The sequence below is a fragment of the Callithrix jacchus genome, chromosome 5 (assembly GCF_049354715.1).
Source record: "Callithrix jacchus isolate 240 chromosome 5, calJac240_pri, whole genome shotgun sequence".
NCBI lineage: Eukaryota > Metazoa > Chordata > Mammalia > Primates > Cebidae > Callithrix > Callithrix jacchus.
The window spans coordinates 133,951,392-133,969,458 of NC_133506.1; the positions used below are offsets into that span (position 1 = coordinate 133,951,392).

The following is an 18,067-nucleotide window of genomic DNA, read 5'->3' on the forward strand; positions in this document are numbered from 1 at the left end:
CTGGTTCAACTCTCCCATGGTCGAGCTCATCTGGGTGGACTCTGAGCCTCAACCTGGCACACCTGCTCTTGTTAATCTGCACCTGCACTAAGGAGGGGGTCTGGAATTCTTTTGGGCTCAGTCAGCCTGTGATCCCACACTTGTCTCTCCAGCCTCCACTCCCACTCCAACACACAGAGCCTGCCCCAGCCTTCCCTGCATGGGACCCTCTGTACCGGTTTTTCTCGGGATGGAAGTGGAGACGGATGGAAGCAAGAGGGGGCTGGAGTTAGGTTAAACTTTGCTCCCGGCCCATTGCCCTGAAAACCTCCTTTCGGTTTGCACGCGCCATCTTTTTTTTTTTTTTTTTTTTTTTTTGATACAGGGTCTTCTTACTCTGTCACCCATGCTGAGGTGCAGTGGGTGCAACCTCTGTCTCCTGGGCTCAGGCGATTCTCCCACCTCAGCCTCTGGAGTAGCTGGGACTACTAGTAGCTGCCACCACGCCCGCTAACTTTTGTTTTTGTTTTTTGAGACAAAGTCTCCTCTGTCGCGCAGGCTGTATTACCTGCCTGTAATCCCAGCTACTCTGGGGTTACAGACATGTGCCACCACACTCAGCTAATTTTTTTTGTATTTTTGGTAGAGACAGGGTTTCGCCATATTATCCAGTCTCGAACTCCTGACCTCAGGTGATCCACCCGCCTCAGCCTCCCAAAGTGCTGCGAATACAGGAGTGAGCCAGGGTGCCCGGCGTTGCACACCATCTTAAGTGTGAAGCCGCACGGCCCTTCACAGCCTTTGGGGCTCCGCCCAGACCAGGAGGAATGGGGACGGGGTCTTTGACCCCACCGTATGTTTAGCCCCAGAGAAAAGCAAAGAGTGGCAGGCCAGGCAGGGAGGGGTCTCCAGGGTGTGGCCTGGGTTCTTCAGTGGGAGGGGGGAGGAGTGCTTATGAGCCTGGGTGGGTTCTTGGGAGGTGATGGGCTTCCTGGAGGAGGCGGCGGGAAGGCAGGGGCAAAGAGGGTGAGCGGTCCTCCGTCCCTCCCTCTTCCTGGGGGACTCTTTCTGGTTGTGCTGCGGCCGGCATAGCCGGGGAAGAGACCCTCGAACCGGAGGTGGGGTGGCCGCAGGTGCTCCGCGGCCAGAGCCCTTTCCGGCCGCTAGAAGCGCAGTCCCGAGGCCCGCTCGTTGCTCGTGAGGGCCGCACTTTGCCCTCGGTCCCTGGCGGCGTCTGGCCACGCCCCCGGAGGGTGGGGCGGGGCGGGGCGCCGGGCAGGTTTCTCGGCGTTCCGCGGCGGCGGCGGCGGCGACGGTGGCGACGGCGACATGGAGAGTGGGGCCTACGGCGCGGCCAAGGCGGGCGGCTCCTTCGACCTGCGGCGCTTTCTGACGCAGCCGCAGGTGGTGACGCGCGCCGTGTGCCTGGTAAGCCCGGGGAGAGAGGGCCGGGCGCCCCAGGGACTCCCCCTCTCCAGGCGCCTGGCCCGGCGGGGCCCCGAGCCCACGAGCGCAACAGGTGGCCGCGGCTGCGTCCCGGGCCTGGCGGCGAGCGGGGCTGGCGTCCAGCGTCCCGAGCCCCGCCTTCTCGCCCTCCACAGTCGGTCCCGCTGTCCCCTCCGGGTCCTGGGGCCCGCCATCCTCCCCACCCCAGCCCCGCACCCCGACGCGGGGTGTCCCGAGGCTCCGCAGGGAGCGGGCCCTTGCCCCGCTGGCAGTGGGAGGAGCTTGGGGGCAGCTCCGGGACAGGTGGCCCGCACTCCCCAACTTGGGGAGTTCACCAGCATGGGGCTTTCCGAAGCCACGTGGGTGAGGGAGGGGGCAGGGGGTGACCCCACGCCCTGAAACTGGGTCTCCTTCCCATTCGGAGCAGGCAGCTTCCCCTTCCCACCCGAAGTTGAGGGGCCCCAAGATGTACTCCCTTCTTAAAAGCTGGGAAATACCTCCAAAACCAGGTTTTGGGGGGCCTGTTTTTGGATAGCTATAGCTGAAAGCTGGAGGTGTCGTGTGGGGCAGACAGAGGCGGGCCTGCTGTACCCAGACCATGCCTGGGACTGGAGCTTCTGAGGTTTCCCAGGGCGCCCACACATACTCTCAGCCAGGCTGTGGGGTCTGACCGCCTCTGTCCTGGGCTGTGCCCAAGAATCAGTTGCCCAGTGGGTCGGGATGGCAGTGCCAGGAGTCCTGGATGGGCACCCTGCTCCCAGCATCCCGGAGGTCCGGCTTCGTCTCCAGCTGGGGGCGGGGCCTGTGACTGCCAGCTCCAGAGCCCTATGGAGAGCTCCCTGGGAGGGCTGGGGAGGACTGGCAGGAGAGAGGCCTGGGGACATCCCAGAGGGAGCTTGATGCCCCCAGACCTCTCCCACACCTGCTGAGGTGGAGCAGGCATGGGTGGTGCCCCTTGAAGTCTAGGGCCGGAGCCCCCTACACTCACCCTGGGTCCTCCAGGGGTCTGAGTTCAGAGCTGTATCCATAGGCCTGAGTCAGGCCCCTTGGAGTGCCCTGTGCACGCAGGACCCTCTGTGGGATGGGAGACAGACTGGGCTCTCTCAACCAGGAGGGACCAGGGTACCACAGAGACTGGAAGTCCTTGTGTGGAGACAGCTGGCCGGGCTGAACCAGGGAGGGCTTAGAGGGGGTTCCAGGAGGTGTAGAAACAGGGCACTGGCATGGCCTTCCCAAGAGGGCCTCCCCACCTTCACCAGGGTGTTCCGGCAGACTGGGAGCTGTAGAAGTGACTTGGGCCAAAGGTGTCAGGGGCTGGCTGAGACTGTGGCTTGGTGGCCTGTCTTGTTTAAACCTCTTTCAAGGTGAGGTTGGGCTAGGGGTGGAAGGACTGCCCTTCATCCATCAGGTACCTAAGCAGGATAAGTCCTGCAGGGAGGCGGCTGGAGCAGGAGCTGCCTCTGCCTTGGTCACTGCCCATTCCCCACCCCTCCCCCATCCAGAATTTCCAGGGACAAGCCCCTGGTGCCTGGAGAGTCTGATATCCTGGTGCTCCAGGAAACACTTTACGCATCAGCTCACCTCCACAAGTACGGAGGGGCTGAGATGCCAGACTCCAAAAGGGGACGACAGCAGGTCGGGTGAGGTGGCTCATGTTTGTATTTCCAACACTTTGGGAGGCCGAGGCAGGCAGATCACCTGAGGTCAAGTTTGAGACCAGTCTGGCCAACATGGTGAAACCCCGTCTCTACCAAAAATACAAAAATTATGGCTGGGTGCAGTGGTTCACACCTGTAATCCCAGCACTTTGGGAGGCTGAGGCAGGCATATCACCCGAGGTTGGGAGTTCAAGACCAGCCTGACCAACATGGTAAAACGCCATCTTTACCAAAAATACAAAATTAGCTTGGCGTGGTGGCACATGGCTGTATTCCCAGCTACTTGGGAGGCTAAGGGAGGAACATTGCTTGAACCTGGGAGACAGAGGTTGCAGTGAGCCGAGATCATGCCATGCACTCCAAACTGGGCAACAAGAGTGAAACTCCGTCTCAAAAAAAAAAAAAAAAAAAAAAAGGCATGGTGGTGGGCATCTATAATCCCAGCTACTCTGGAGGCTGAGGCAGAACTGCTTGAACCCAGGAGGTGGAGATTGCAGTGAGCCAAAATCACACCATCACACTCCAGCATGGGCAACAAGAGGGAGACTCCATCTCAGAAAAACCAAAAGGGGACAGCAGTGGTGGGAGGCCAGCGTCTGAACACCCCGTCAGGGTCCCCGCCGTGTGTGCCCCCAGCCCTAACGGATCCTCCCCTCCTGCAGGTCTTCGCCTTGATCGTGTTCTCCTGCATCTATGGCGAGGGCTACAGCAACACCCACGAGTCTAAGCAGATGTACTGTGTGTTTAACCACAACGAGGATGCCTGCCGCTACGGCAGTGCCATCGGGGTGCTGGCCTTCCTGGCCTCGGCCTTCTTCTTGGTGGTCGATGTGTATTTCCCCCAGATCAGCAGCGCCACTGACCGCAAGTACCTGGTCATTGGTGACCTGCTCTTCTCAGGTATCTGCCTGTAGCACCTCCATCTGATCTTGGGAGGTGACTAGGACGGGGAGGCATTAACTCTGAGGCTCCCTGGAGTGGGGGCTTGGCCTCTCTGGGAGGGACAGGGAGCAGCTCACCCAGGGCATTTTGAGGAAAGGGTTTCCAGCTAGTGTTTCTCCTCGCTTGAATAGCCCAGCCCTGCCTGCAGTAGCTAGAAGCTGAGTGGAGCCCCAGCACACCCAAACAGATGGGCTTTGCCTCTTCCCTGTTTGTCCTCTGGTCTGTCTGCTGGGACCCACTGTGCTGAGGCCCCAGTACAGGAGGGCTTTGGAGGTGGATCCCAGCTGTGCTTCCAAATCCTCCCCTCTATGTTGTGGAGGCACCCCTAAGGTTCCTGCCTAGGCCCTGCCCTACCTGCCAGTGTCCCCTCCCAGAGTCCTAGAAAGCCCCTCCCCTTCTGTGGAACTGACGCCCTACCCGTCCTCCCCAGCTCTCTGGACCTTCCTGTGGTTTGTTGGCTTCTGCTTTCTCACCAACCAGTGGGCGGTCACCAACCCGGCGGATGTGCTGGTGGGGGCCGGCTCTGCGAGGGCGGCCATCACCTTCAGCTTCTTTTCCATCTTCTCCTGGGTAGGTAGGCCAGGGGCTGGTTCTTGGGGTCTTGGGTAAAGGGTGGTGGAAGGTGGGGTCCCCTACCCACCTATACCCATGTGCTCCCCCTGCAGGGTGCACTGGCCTTCCTGGCCTACCAGCGCTACAAGGCTGGCGTAGATGACTTCATCCAGAACTACGTTGACCCCACCCCAGACCCCAGCACTGCCTATGCCTCCTACCCAAGTGCATCTGTGGACAACTACCAACAGCCACCCTTCACCCAGAATGTGGAGAGCACCGAGGGCTACCAGCCGCCCCCTGTGTACTGAGAGGTCAGGGGGGAAGCGGGGCAGAGACTCTGCCCCGAACTTTCTTAAGAGCCTCCTGGAGCTGCCAGCCCCTCTCCTTTGCCTGTCACATCCTGTGCAGCTGACACACAGCTAAGAAACCTCCCTGCCTGGGGGGCTGGCAGAGCCACACCCCAAGTGCCTGTGCCCAGGGCTTCAGTCAGTCACTCACTTTTAGGAAAGGGTTTTTAGCTAGTGTTTCTCCTTGCTTTTAATGACCCCAGCCCTGCCTGGAGTGGCTAGAAGCCAGCAGGCACCCACATGCTACTTACCAGTGCCTCAGCTTTCCCCCAGCCCAGGTCAGGCTGTGGGAGCCACTGTTATCTGTGTTCTCTGCCAAAGACTCTTGGGGGGCCTTATACCTACCCTGTGCATCGGGGTTGGACCAGGCTCCTGTGTCCTCACTCAGGTTTGCTCCCACTAGGCCTACTGCTGTATGATCTGGGGGCCACCACCCTGGGCCAGTGGCCTCTGGCCCCCATGGTGTGGGGGCAGGGCTGGTGCCCACAGCACTTCCTCCTTGCTCCCACCCCGGCAGCAGGGAAGGGCTTTGCCTGACAACACCCAGCTTTATGTAAATATTCTGCAGTTGTTACTTAGGAAGCATGGGGAGGGCAGGGGTGTCCCATGCCCCATGGCTCCCACTCTGTGCCGAATGTATTATAAAGCCTTGGGGGTGACGCCCGGCCCTGGGATGCTGTTTGGAGAAGGAATAAATGTTTTCTCACTCAGTCTCCATTGCCATTGGTTGAGCCAGAGCCTAGGGGTCGGAGGAAGGGACTCCACTCTGGGTACACCCTTAAGGGCTGGCTTTCTGAAACTTGTGTTTTACACAAGGCAGTGGCAGTACACCCCCTCCAGCTTGCCTGGCTGGCCCCCTTTCCATCTGGGGTCGCATTCCGCACAAGCCTTTCATCCAGATCTTAAAATAGCAACTGTGCTCATCTTGTTTACAAGATTTTTCTGGCCTTCGGTGCCAGGGTCCTGCTGTTCCCTTCCTAGTGTTGGGGTGGGGGTACCTGGGAGTTGCCCACTGAATGCCCCTTCCCTCTCAGCCCTTTCTTAGCACTGAAAGAGGAGTACCATGGGTAAGCCACATTTCTGCCTTCCTCCAGGGCTCAGCACCTCTGGACCCTTCCTGGGACACAGCAGGGAGTGGGCTTGGCCTTCCAGCCGCCCCTTGGAGATAAGACCCATCTCTGGAAGAGGTCAGGGCCCTAAAGCAACTCCTGGCTTCCTCTTTTGAGCAATGACAGAGTTGTCAATGGCAAGTCCCGAATGTTTAAAAATCCCCAATACAAAGTAACAGCACTGCTCCCAACCTCACCCGATGGCTTTGGCTTGGGACACATCACTAGCAAAGGGGAGGAGGAGGCTGGGGAGGCCCTGGCAGCGGTGACCCTGCCTGCCTAGGGCACACCTCACCCCAGCAATGCCTGAGTCCAAGTGAGCTGCCAACAGCCCATCTCTGAGGCACAGCTGAGAGGTGTCTTGATTCCTGAACTACCCAGCGTGTGTTTCACAAACAAAAACTGACCTGGAAGTCCCAGCGGGCAGGTATGCGCCCCCATCCTTCCTTCCAGCTGGGCCCTGGGCTCCCCTGTGCACCCATTTTTGTCCTGACACTGGCCCAGACAGGAAGGCAGATGATGTTCCCCTTAGGACACGCCCCACGATCATTTCTCAGTTAACCGGCTGTGGTTATGAGATCAGTATTACTACAGAAAGATCTGGGGGCCAGGCCCGGTGCCTCACGCCTGTAATACCAGCACTTTGGGAAGCTGAGACAGGCAGATCACTTGAGATCAGAAGTTCAAGACCAGCTTGGTCAACATGGTGAAACCCCGTCTCTACTGAAAATACAGAAATTCACCAGGTGTGGTGGCACACACGTGTAATCCTGCCTACTAGGGAGGCTGAGTGGGGAGAATCACTTGAACTGGGAAAGCAGAGGCTGCAGTGAGCCGAGACTGCACCACTGTACTCCAGCCTGGGTGACAGAGAACCTATCTCAAAACAAAACAAAGACCTGGAAGAAAATCCCCACCCACATCAGTTGGCACTGTCCATGAGACCCGGGGAAACCCAGCTTAAAGAGAAATGAGCGTCTACCAACCAGTGAATTTTAAGTTAGTTAATTTCATACACTACAGCAGAGACGTTGACCCTGCCCTCTTCCCACGAAGAGACAAGCACCTACAATCCAAGTCCCAGCAAGGCTGGTGCCACCCATGTGAAAGATGCTGTCGTTCCTGTGGAAACCATCACCAGAGGTAGGAGGGGCTTTGAGCCCAAAAGGAAGCAAGAGGGCATGAGTCCAGGCCATCCTCAGGGAGGGCAGGGGCCTATCCCAGGCAGAGGGGCCTAAGCCTCTATGGCCCAAGGCTTAAAGATGCTGGTGCAGGCTTCCCAGGGAGAACAGAAACTCAGCAGTGAAAGCCAGAGGGGAAGAAGCAGGCTGATGTCAACAGTGTGTGGCTGTCCCTCACCCCAAGCAGGGGGAGTATGCCAGATCCTAGGTCACCAGGCAGGGCCAGGTCCAGCCTGGGCGACCGTCCCAGCAGCCAAGAGGGAAGCTAAGCAGGCCGGTGGGCAGGAGAGGAGAGAGCACGTGGCAGGTGGGGCAGCTGCACAAAGGAGACTTCCCAAAGGCCAAGATGTGGTCACCCTCCTGGAGCAGGCAGGTAGCGTGGAGAGCAGTGTCCGCTAGGCGGCAGCGGCTGGAAGAGAGTGAGCAGCCCTTTCAGGCCCCTCAGTTGGTGGAGCTACATTGCAGAATCTGCTGCGGGGCAAAGAGCTTCCTGGCAGCCGCAGCCTCCCCTGGCTTTCCTGGCACGGGGCAGTTCTCTTTGTTGTCCAGCCCGGCAGGCTGGCCTGAGGCCTTCTTGAAGTAGCAGAGGCGACACACAGAGTGATACTTGTCTGCTCCTCCAATCACTTCGACCTAGCCGCAGGGACAGGGGATGGGTGAAGGGCCGGGACAGGAAGGAGACAGAGCCACGCCCCCACCCCACCAGCCCGCAGGGAAGACAGGTGGAGGTACCTCCTTTTCGGTGCCAAGCCTCTTGGTGTAGGCGGCTTCCCGGAAGCACTCCATGCATACTGCGGTCAGCTTCACCACGCTCTCGGCCAGCGGCACCAGGTTCAGGATGGTCCCAAATGCCTGCACTCCCATGGAAAGACAGTGGGTGCTCGGCTACCTTCCCAGGCGGGGTTTTCTTTTAAACCCTTTGATTCATAAGCACTGAAGCCAGGAAAGTTTGCTCTGACCTCAGTCCTCCCCCAACCCCCAGAGCACCATGCCTGGCTTTGTCTCCTTGCCAATTCAAACCACCTGCCGCAACAGATGGCACCTGGTCTGCATAGACCAGGGAGTCCCTAGGCTCAGGCAAGGACTGGTCTGAGCAGCTCAACTGTGCCCCTACAGTGGCTGGGCCCTGGCCACCCAGAAGCCCCCTCCCCTCCTGGAATCACGCTCCAGACCTGGATCAGACACCTTACCTTCCTCTGGAAGGTCCCGTCCAGTGCAGCCACAATTACTGTCTTCCCGGCGTTGGCCATGGCCTCACAGAACTCCACGATGTCAGGGAACTGGAAAGGGAAGGTGGAGAAAGCGTGAGAGTTTCCACCCTAGCAGCAGCTCCCTGAAGTCCCAGCAGAGACGCTGCCAGATCAGACAACTCCCGCCATTCAGCCTGGAGCAACTCTAACTCTTCCATGAGGTTCCTCAGGCTGGGGACTGTCCATGGGTGCCCTCCCAGCAGATGACAGGCACATCCACAACTGCCCAGCCTCTTCCCTCTGCAGCCAGCTTCTGCTCCGAGTCCAGGTACCCAGGACTCAGCATCAGACTTCCACACCTGCTGTGCTGTTTAACACTGCAGCGGCCAAAGGCTGGGGCCAGACATCTGCTGCCTGGGGCTCGGACACCGCTATTCCGAGCGGACACCATTATCTGTGTGACCTTGGCAGTGAGTTAACTTCTCTGAACCTGTTTCCTCTTCACTGAGCGATAGCAAGAAAGGTCCTATTGTGTAAGGACAGAAGGCACTAAGTTATACACATGCACTTCAGTGAGTAGCTGGGCATTTTGTGCTCTTGCCCCCTCGCCTTTTTAGACAGGTAATGTGCCTTGAGAAGGTGTGGGGGTCCTCCTGGCCATTTACAGAGCAGGATGACACAGCACAGCCTTCTAAATACAGGGCCGGCACAGAGCACATTTACTGCCTACATCAAATTTCACTTTGGCCCAGGGAGAAGCTGAAACTCTAGCAAGTGCTTTGGTGATTCTCATCAATCAGTCATATTGCTTTTAGCTGGTTGAGTTCACATGTCCAGACTGGCCTTTGGGTTGGCTGAAGTGGGGATGTTCCTGTCCTTGGGCACAGGTCTCTCTCCAGGAGCCCCTCAGGCTTTCCTCAGCCCAGGTACTGAGGTTTGAGGTTATTAAGACATTAGGGCTTAGCAAGGCGAGGACTAGGGGATAACTGGAAAAATTCCAGTGGGATCCAGGTGAAGCCTGATGTAACCGACTGCGCTCAGCAGACTGCAGGGGCCTCTAGAAAGAAAACCCAGAGACTCCAGCACGCTGGGCCCTGCCCCACCATGCACGTGTTCTCTCTTTTTCTCTGAGGATTCATCACATGTCACAAAAAGGCAGCTCCCAGTCTTGCTCCCCATTGCCCAGGCTGGAGGGCAGTGGCTCAACCATGACTCACAGCCTGGACCTACAGGCTCAGCCGATGCTCCCACCTCAGCCTCCCAACTAGCTGGGACTACAGGTATGTGCCACTACTCCTGGCTAATTTTTGTATTTTTGGTAGAGGCAGGGTTTCACCATATTGCCCAGGCTGGTCTCAAACTCCTAGTCTCAAGCAATTTGCGTGCCTCGGCCTCCCAGAGTGCTGGCATAACAGGCATGAGCCACTGTGCCAGACTCTTAAGTTTTTCCAGATTAAACTTACGAAGTCTCTAATCCAAAAGGCTCCAAAACCTGAAACTTTTTGAGTGCATACCACAAGTGGAAAATTTCACACCTGACCTTATGGGACAGCTCACAGTCAAAACCCTGGCTCATGCCCAAATTACCAGATAGCATATAAAATCACTCCCAGGCTATGTGGATAAGGCATCTATAAACATATCGGATCTTGTATTTACAGTTGGGACTCATTCCCAAGGTCTCATTATATTATATATATGCAAATATTCCAAAATCTGAAAAAATCAGAAATCCAAACACTTCTGGTCCCAGGCATTTACGATAAGGAACATTCAACCTGTATTACTTGTGTTAGTAGAACAGAAAACACAAAAAACCGTTTTTTGGTTTTTTTTGTTTGTTTGTTTTTGAGACAGAGTCACTCTGTCACCCAGGCTGGAGTGCAGTGGCATGATCTTGGCTCACCACAACCTCTGCCTCCCGGGTTCAAGTGATGATTTTGCCTCAGCCTCCAAAGTAGCTGGAATAATAGGTGTGTGCCACCACATCCGGCTAATTTTTGTATTTTCAGTAGAGACGGGATTTTACTATGTTGGCCTGGCCGGTCTCAAACTCCTGACCTCAAGTGATCCGCCCGCCTTGGCCTTCGAAAACGCTAGGATTATAGGTGTGAGCCACTGTGCCCAGCCAGAAAAAAAAGTTTAAAAAAATCAGAGCTTCCACTATTGCCAAGCAACCCTGCAGGCCCGCCAGACACTGTACAGCTGTTGATGAACGCATCGGGGAGGTGCTGGGGCCAGGGTGCTCACCCACCACCAGCATCTGAAGCACAGCACGCCCAGCTAGTGGCTTTGGGGTCTCCACATGACTCTCTCTTGCATGCCAACAATTTCTACAAAGCAGTGTGAGCGCCACTGTGCCTCACCCGGCATACAAAGAAGCACAGAAGCTTCTGACCTAGGGCCTTCCTCAGGATGGCATGGTGGCTACTCTATGAAAGGCTTTCCCTGCTGACCCAGAAAACAGGAACAAGGCAGGTCAGGCTGGGCTTCTTCCACTGTCCACGTAGACAATGAAGGAGGGAAGGACAGTCCTTCTGTGGGTCCCCATACTAGGAACCCCTCTCCTCCATCTAGAAATGCTTGCAGTGGGAAGATGCTAAACTTCTAGAAAGGAACAAGGGCACACAGAATGGCACAAGGCTGATGTCTGGATATGGGGTGTAATAAGCACTCCCTGAATGAACTAAAGTTTTACTTGTGGGCCAGGGAGGAAGTAGACTGAGAAATCTCTCCTTCAGGCTGGAACGGGACAGGACTTAATATGCTGGCTCCTGGATGTTACGGAAGGAGGAAGGAGAAGGGAAAGGTTTCTGCCTGGGGGGGGTCTGGGTCAGCATCTGTCAACAAGGTTTATGCAGAGCCAGAGCAGAGCTCTTGAGCAACTCACAGTGGCAGGTCTGAAGGCAGGGAGAGCCTCGCCAAAGCTAAAGCTTCCTTGCTCTTCCTTGTTCTGAGAGGGCCATGCCCCCAAAGCTGATGCAGAATCCCTGGATGCATTCCAAGGCCACAGTTTGGGAGCAAAAGAAAAAAATTGCAGCCCTGTTCCCAGCCTGGGCCCACCTTCTCGCCTGGAGTCTCTCAACCACACGGCGGCAACAACATCTCTGTGGATGCAGAGGTATGGGGGTGCCCAGAAGCGCACCTCTGAAGGTCAGAAATGGAATGGGCACACCCAAGCGGGGAGCAGTTGTCAGCTACTGGGTGATCTGGAACCCACAGCGGACACCGACAGCTTGGAGTCCAACTCCACAGGGTAAGGGACCAGTCAGCCTCCCCATGAGAATGAAATTTGGGGCTGTGACATTTAGAGAATGCTGGGCAAGAGCAGAACCAGGAACACAGGACTGCCCAGCTGGGGGGACAGTCCCTGGGATGTTCGGACAGGGTTTTCCAGCCGGAGCAGCCTGGCTCTATGCTGGGAGGCAGGATGGGTAGAGATCTTGAACCACCGCTCAGCAAACAAACCCATTTATTCTTCCTCCAGGTATAGAACTAGACTAAGTATACAGTCAAGGGTATAAAAATAGACTAAGTGTGGCCAGGCGCGGTGGCTCCCGCCTATAATCCTAGCACTTTGGGAGGCCAAGGCAAGCGTATCACCTGAGGTCAGGAATTCAAGACCAGGCTGCCCAAACAGCAAAACCCCATCTCTACTAAAAATACAAAAAAATAGCTGCGCGTAGTGGCAGGAGCCTGTAATCCCAGCTACTTGGGAGGCTGAGGTGGGAGAATCACTTGAACCTGGGAGGCAGAGGTTGTAGTGAGCTGAGATCGTGCCACTGCACTCCAGCCTGGGCCACAAAGCAAGACTGTTTCAAAAAAAAAAAAAAAACTAGACTAGGTGTACTAGACTAAACCTAAAGGTGACCCTGTGCCCTATGCCCAGATTCTAATCTTTGAAAGATCAGCAGAGGTGACATTTGCAACTTCTAGCCTGGCCCATGAAAACATCACACCCAGGGGCTCCGCCATGTCTCTCCTCTTCCGCTTCTGTATGCAGCCAGCAAGGGCGAACTAAGCCACCTCTGGGCAGCCTCCCCATCAGCTGGAACCATGTAGGGGTCTGTAAGCAAGAAACAAATTCCTATTGTGTTTATATTAAACCATCACACTGTACACTTAGAGGCAGCCCTAAAAGTACCTAAGGGGTTAAGTCTGCTAAGTCCCTTGGGAAGTGAGTTTCAGTTTGATTCATTTGTGATAAACTAACAACAATTTTAAAAAACTCCAAAGTAGAGGAAGGAAAACTAAGATAACAGAAACTAACCCAGAAACAACCGGAGAATGTGTTCTGAGGAAACAGAAAAATCTGGAAAAGTCTAAGGAAAGATTTTTGGAAACACAATGGAAGGAACAGCATAAACTTAAACATAACCCCACGGTAACTTGTCAAACAAAATGGAGGATTCTGAATTAGAGCAGCAGGTATAAAGTCATTGAAACAAAACACACTTTGGAAGATGGAACCCAGAATACCTCAGAGAGGGATAAGGAGAGAAACACCTGAAGTGATAACGGCTTCATTTCTTCCCCAGAAGTGACAAGGCATACCAGTTATAAAGCTGGATAAATGAAAACAAAGCTTCCCCTGGACACACTGTGCTGAGTGAGAACAGACAGAATGCCTGGCCAGAGGTAACCAAACATTAGACAGTTGGTGGCCTTCCCCTAAGCAAAAACACAACAACCAGCACTACTACTTTTCAGAGCAACAAGATCAAGGATGTAATCCCACCAATTTGGGAGGCCAAGGCAGGTGGATCACCTGAGGTCGGAAATAACAGACCAGCCTGGCCAACATGTAAAACCCCATCTACTAAAAATAAAAAAATTGGGCTGCGCACAGTGGCTCATGCCTATAATCCCCGCACTTTGGGAGGCCAAGGCGGGCAGATCACGAGGTCAAGAGATCAAGACCATCCTAGCCAACATGGTGAAACCCCTTCTCATAAATAAATAAATAAATAAAACAAAAATTAGCCAGGTGTGCTGGTGCATGCCTGTGATCCCAGCCACTCAGGAGGCTGAGGCAGGAGAATTGCTTGAACTCAAAAAAAAAAAAAAGAATTGCTTGAACTCAGGAGGTAGAGGTTGCTGTGAGTCGAGATCATGTATCTACACTCCAGCATGGGTGACAGAGCAAGACTCCATCACACACACACACACACACACACACACACACAGGCTGGGCACACTAGCTCACACCTGTAATCCCAGCACTTTGGGAGGCTGAGGTGGGCAGATCACCTGAGGTTGGGAGTTCAAGACCAGCCTGGCCAACATAGAGAAACCCTGTCTTTACTAAAAATACAAGATTAGCCAGATGTGGTAGTGCATGCCTGTAATCCCAGCTACATGGGAGGCTGAGGCAGGAGAATCGCTTGATCGGGGAGCTGAAGGTTGTGGTGAAATGAGATTGCGCCATTGTACTCCAGCCTGGGCAACGAGAGCAAAATTCCATCTCAAAAAAAAAAAAAAAAAAGGCAAAATGAAACCTACATGACTATGACAGGGAAACTAGAAAGGGGCCTTCAGAGAGTATTCCAACACTAGTTATAGCTATTTAACCTTGTTATTTTACTAACAGATCAGACAATCTCCAAACCAGTGGGGAAAAATGGAAGACAGAGCAGGAGCTAGCAGGAAGAGTGACACCAGGACAAGCCAACTTACAAACTGCCCCTCATCAATGCCTATGACAGCCACTCCCAGGGCCTCCTGGGCCACGTCTCGGAGCAGGCAGGCAGGCAGTGCCTCCATGGTGTTCCTGGGAAGAGAAAGCCAGAGCATGAGCGAAGCCAGGCAGGCCAGAGCCAGGATGCAGGGGCCAGGGAACGGCTCCTGTCACAACCACCTGCAGCATGCAAAGCAGGATCAGTGTTCACCCAGCAGGGATTTTCCCACAACCTATGGGAAAGGCCCTTGTCCAGAAAACCAGTTATTTAATTAACTAATTAATTTTTTTGAGACAGAGTCTTGCTTTGTTGCTCAGGCTGGAGTGCAGTGGTACCATCTCAGCTTGCTGCAATCTCCACCTCCCAGTTCTCAAGGAGTTCAAGCAATTCTCCCGCCGCAGCCTCAGGAGTAGCTGGGACTACAGGCACATGCCACCATGCCCAGCTAATTTTTATATTTTTCTTAGTGAAGGGGTTTCACCATGTCGCCCAGGCTGGTCTCAAACTCCTAACTTTATTTGATCCGCCCACCTCGGCCTCCCAAAGAAGAAAACCAGTTATTTATAGAAGCCAGTTCACTTGATGCTTTGGATTAGAAATTAGTAGTGTCCAATACAAAGCTCAATGAGACTAGAAACTCTTCCACTGTTGAGGAGCTGGGGGCAGATAAGGCCAACTTCATCAGGTACCAAGCCCATAATACCATTAGGGGCCAGCCAAATGTTTCCTTTTAAAATTCAGAATGAATAACTAGAACTGGGCCTGGGTTATACTTGTCCTTATATCAACTGTGTTACAAAATATAAATTTTTAACATCTGTATTCTGGGCAGGCACAGCAGCTCATGCCTGTAATCTTAGCACTTTGGGGAGGCCAAGATGGGAGGATCACCTTAAATCAGGAATTCAAGACCAGGCTGGGTAACACAGCAAGACACTGACAAAAATCTAAAAATTAGCTGGGCACGGTGGTATGCACCTGTAGTCCCACCTACTCAGGGCACTGAGGTGGGAGGATCACTTGAGGTGAAGGGTTTAGGGTTACATAACAGTGAGCTAGGATTGAGCCATTGCACTCCAGCCTGGGTGACATATGGAGACCCTGTCTCAAAAACAAACAAACGGGCCGGGTGCTATGGCTCACGCCTGTAATCCCAGCACTGTAGGACCCTCAGCAGCAGCGTCCCTGACCTTTACACATTAAAGTCCAGAAGCATCCCCTCCCCTCTCCAGTTGCAACAACTAGAAATGTCTTCAGATGTTGCCAAATGGACCCTGGGGGCAAAATCACCCCCAGATGAGAACCACTGGCTCTAGCCCAGGGAATGGAGAGTGGGTGCCAGCTTGCCAAGCACGTGTGCTGGTCTGAACCAGTTCATTCAATGCCTGGCCAGCATGATTAACCATCCCCACTAAAGAGAGCTCCAACAGTGTGTCCTGTGCCTTGTGATTTTCCACTGGACAGAACTGCAGGAGCAGGGACTGACCGGTCATGTGTGCAGAAGCTGCTGCTGTAGCGAGTGTCTTTGGCATACTTGATCACCAGGCACTTGTACTGAGCAATCTGGAAGCGACGGACGCGCCTCATCAGCTCCGTACTGCAAGAGGAGAGAGGGTCAGGTGAGGCCCACGGTGGGAGGAGACCCCCTCCCCAACAAGCCTGGCTCCTCATTGCCCCCCTAGTAGTATGCAGCCTGAGCCCACCACAGCCGGGTAAGAGCAGGGCAGAGCGGGCAGGGTGTAAGATCCCTACCAAGAGGGTCGGAAGTCAGAATTCTCTATGGGGAAGGTGTCCAGGAATGACACTCAGGTGGTCCCAGGAAGTGTGGGAGGAGCAAGCTTCTCCCAGATGTAGTGGGGAAGGCAGAGAGGCAAAGGCCACATGTAGAGGGGACCTGCAGCTGCGTTCCAAAGTAAGCTCATCCCAGAGTCATTCCCAGAATTCAGAGCTTTTCTTTCTTTTTCTTGAGGCAGAATCTCACTCTGTCGCCTAGGTTAAAGCGCAGTGGCGCAATCTCAGCTAACTGCAACCCCTGCTGTCCGGGTTCAAGCAATTCTCCTGCCTCAACCTCCGGAGTAGCTCGGATTACAGAAGCCTGCCACCACACCCAGGTAATTTTTTTTTTTTTTTTTTTTTTTTTTTCAGTAGAGGCAGGGTTTTACCATGTTGCCCAGGCTGGTCTCAAACTCCTGACCTCAAGTGATCCACCTGCCTCAGACTTCCAAAGTGCTGGGATTACAAGCTTGAGCCACCAAGCCTAGCCTAGAGCTTTTCTAAAGTAAGTTCCAAAAGCCTTTGTGTGCCATGTCAAAATCACTTGCTTCTGGGTCCCATAAGTCCAACCCTGGCTGGGCGAGGTGGCTCACGCCTGTAATCCCAGCACTTTGGGAGGCCGAGGCGGGCGGATCACAAGGTTAGGAGTTCAAGACCAGCCTGACCAACATGATGAAACTCCATCTCCACTAAAAATACAAAAATTAGCCAGGTGTGGTGGTGTACACCTGTAATCTCAGCTACTCAGGAGGCTGAGGCAAGAGAATTGTTTGAACCGGAAGGCTGAGGTGGCAGTGAGCCGAGATCGTGCCACTGCACTCCAGCCTGGGAGACAGAGCAATAGTCTATCTCAAAAAAAAAAAAAAAAAAATTCAACCCTGAGCCTCATCTTCCTGAGCCAGGGGTTTGAACTGAAGTGATCCCCAGAGCCACATAAGAATGTTTGGGTAGGGCATGGTGGCTAACGTCTGTAATTCCAGCACTTTGGGAGGCCAAAGCAGGAGGATCGCTTGAGACCAGGAGGAGTTCAAGACCAGCTGTGCGACAGAGCAAGACCCCTAGCTCTACAAAAATAAAATTAGCTGGGTGGTGTGGTGCACGCCTGTAGTCCCAGCTACTTGGGAGGCTGAGGTGAGAGAATTGTTTGAGACCAGACCAGCCTGGGCAACATAGCAAGACCCTACCTCTACAAAAACAAAACAAAAGGGATGGTGGTGGGTGGGTAGTTTACCCAGGAATCTCATTAGCTGGATCAGGGAATGGTTCTTTCACCTCAAGAGAGCAGAGGCTCCCTGGCTTCAGACTCCTCTGTGCAGAAAGCCACGGCGTTTCCTTGGCCTTATAAGGAAACAGCCACATTGAAGAGGGGTGTACAGAAAGGCCTGGCCTACAGTGGGCACAAGGGGTTGTCCCCTTCCCAGAGGACTTGACAGAGAAGAGGGCTAAGCTATGATCCGCTGTGATCGGCTGTGAACAGCTCCAGGAGGGAGCAGCGTCCCTATGGGAGGAGGGGCTTGACTTGGACAGAAGGGGGCGGAGGCTTCCTCTTGGACCTAATTCCAGGGAGGAGGAGAAACCTGGGCGGGAGCTGTGGGAGGCTGCGCTGGTACCTGTAGCGGAAGGGAAGGAAGGGACAAGGGTCCCCGGGGAAGAGGAAGGAGGTCCACCCCAGCCCCGCGAAGCCGATACCTTTTTCCAGAGAACATCGGCCCGAGAATCACCTAGGAGAGAAAGTGAGGTCACTTGGGGGCCCGCCCTGCGCGGATGCCCGGGCACAGGCCGTCACCCCGATCCCCTCATCCCCAGCCCCGCACAGGCCCAGCCTCCGCACCTGGATCTGTCCCCGGGTCTTGCTGGGGGATCCGGGCAGCACGGTGGGCAGGTTAATACAGCTCATAGTGTCTCCGGAAGTTCACGGACCCAAGAAGTCTCCACAGCCGCCCGGCAAAAAAAAACCCCCGCAGCTCGCGCCTCCGGCTTTTAACCACGGAGGGCTGGCCGAGCCCCGCCGCCCTGGGGCCAATCAGCGCGAGCCCCGCCGCCCCAGGGCCAATCAGCGCCCGCCAGCGGACCCGGCGGGAAATATTACCTCAGCCCGCCCCCTCGTGGGAAGGATCCAGGACGCGCGCGCGGGGATTGGGAAGGCACCGGCATGGCCTATCCGGGTGGGGTCTGGCCTGAGCCCCGCCTCTCTCCGCCCACCCAATTT

The 18,067-nt window shown here is 54.9% G+C and overlaps 2 protein-coding genes across 2 annotated transcripts; one reads left to right on the plus strand and one right to left on the minus strand.

Moving 5' to 3' along the window:
• Positions 1–1,287: 1,287 nt before the first annotated feature.
• On the plus strand, positions 1,288–5,638 carry SYNGR2 (synaptogyrin 2). Its single transcript, XM_002748794.6, has 4 exons — positions 1,288–1,407; positions 3,746–3,983; positions 4,456–4,595; positions 4,691–5,638. Exons 1-4 carry the CDS (start codon positions 1,309–1,311, stop codon positions 4,886–4,888), a joined length of 675 nt encoding a protein of 224 aa, XP_002748840.1. The 5' UTR covers positions 1,288–1,308; the 3' UTR covers positions 4,889–5,638.
• A 1,387-nt stretch (positions 5,639–7,025) lies between these two features.
• On the minus strand, positions 7,026–17,812 carry TK1 (thymidine kinase 1). The gene is made up of 7 exons (XM_002748811.7): positions 17,690–17,812; positions 17,548–17,579; positions 15,572–15,682; positions 14,084–14,177; positions 8,408–8,497; positions 7,950–8,069; positions 7,026–7,850 (listed from the first exon to the last, which is right to left on the minus strand). Exons 1-7 carry the CDS (start codon positions 17,753–17,755, stop codon positions 7,659–7,661), a joined length of 705 nt encoding a protein of 234 aa, XP_002748857.1. The 5' UTR covers positions 17,756–17,812; the 3' UTR covers positions 7,026–7,658.
• Positions 17,813–18,067: the final 255 nt, after the last annotated feature.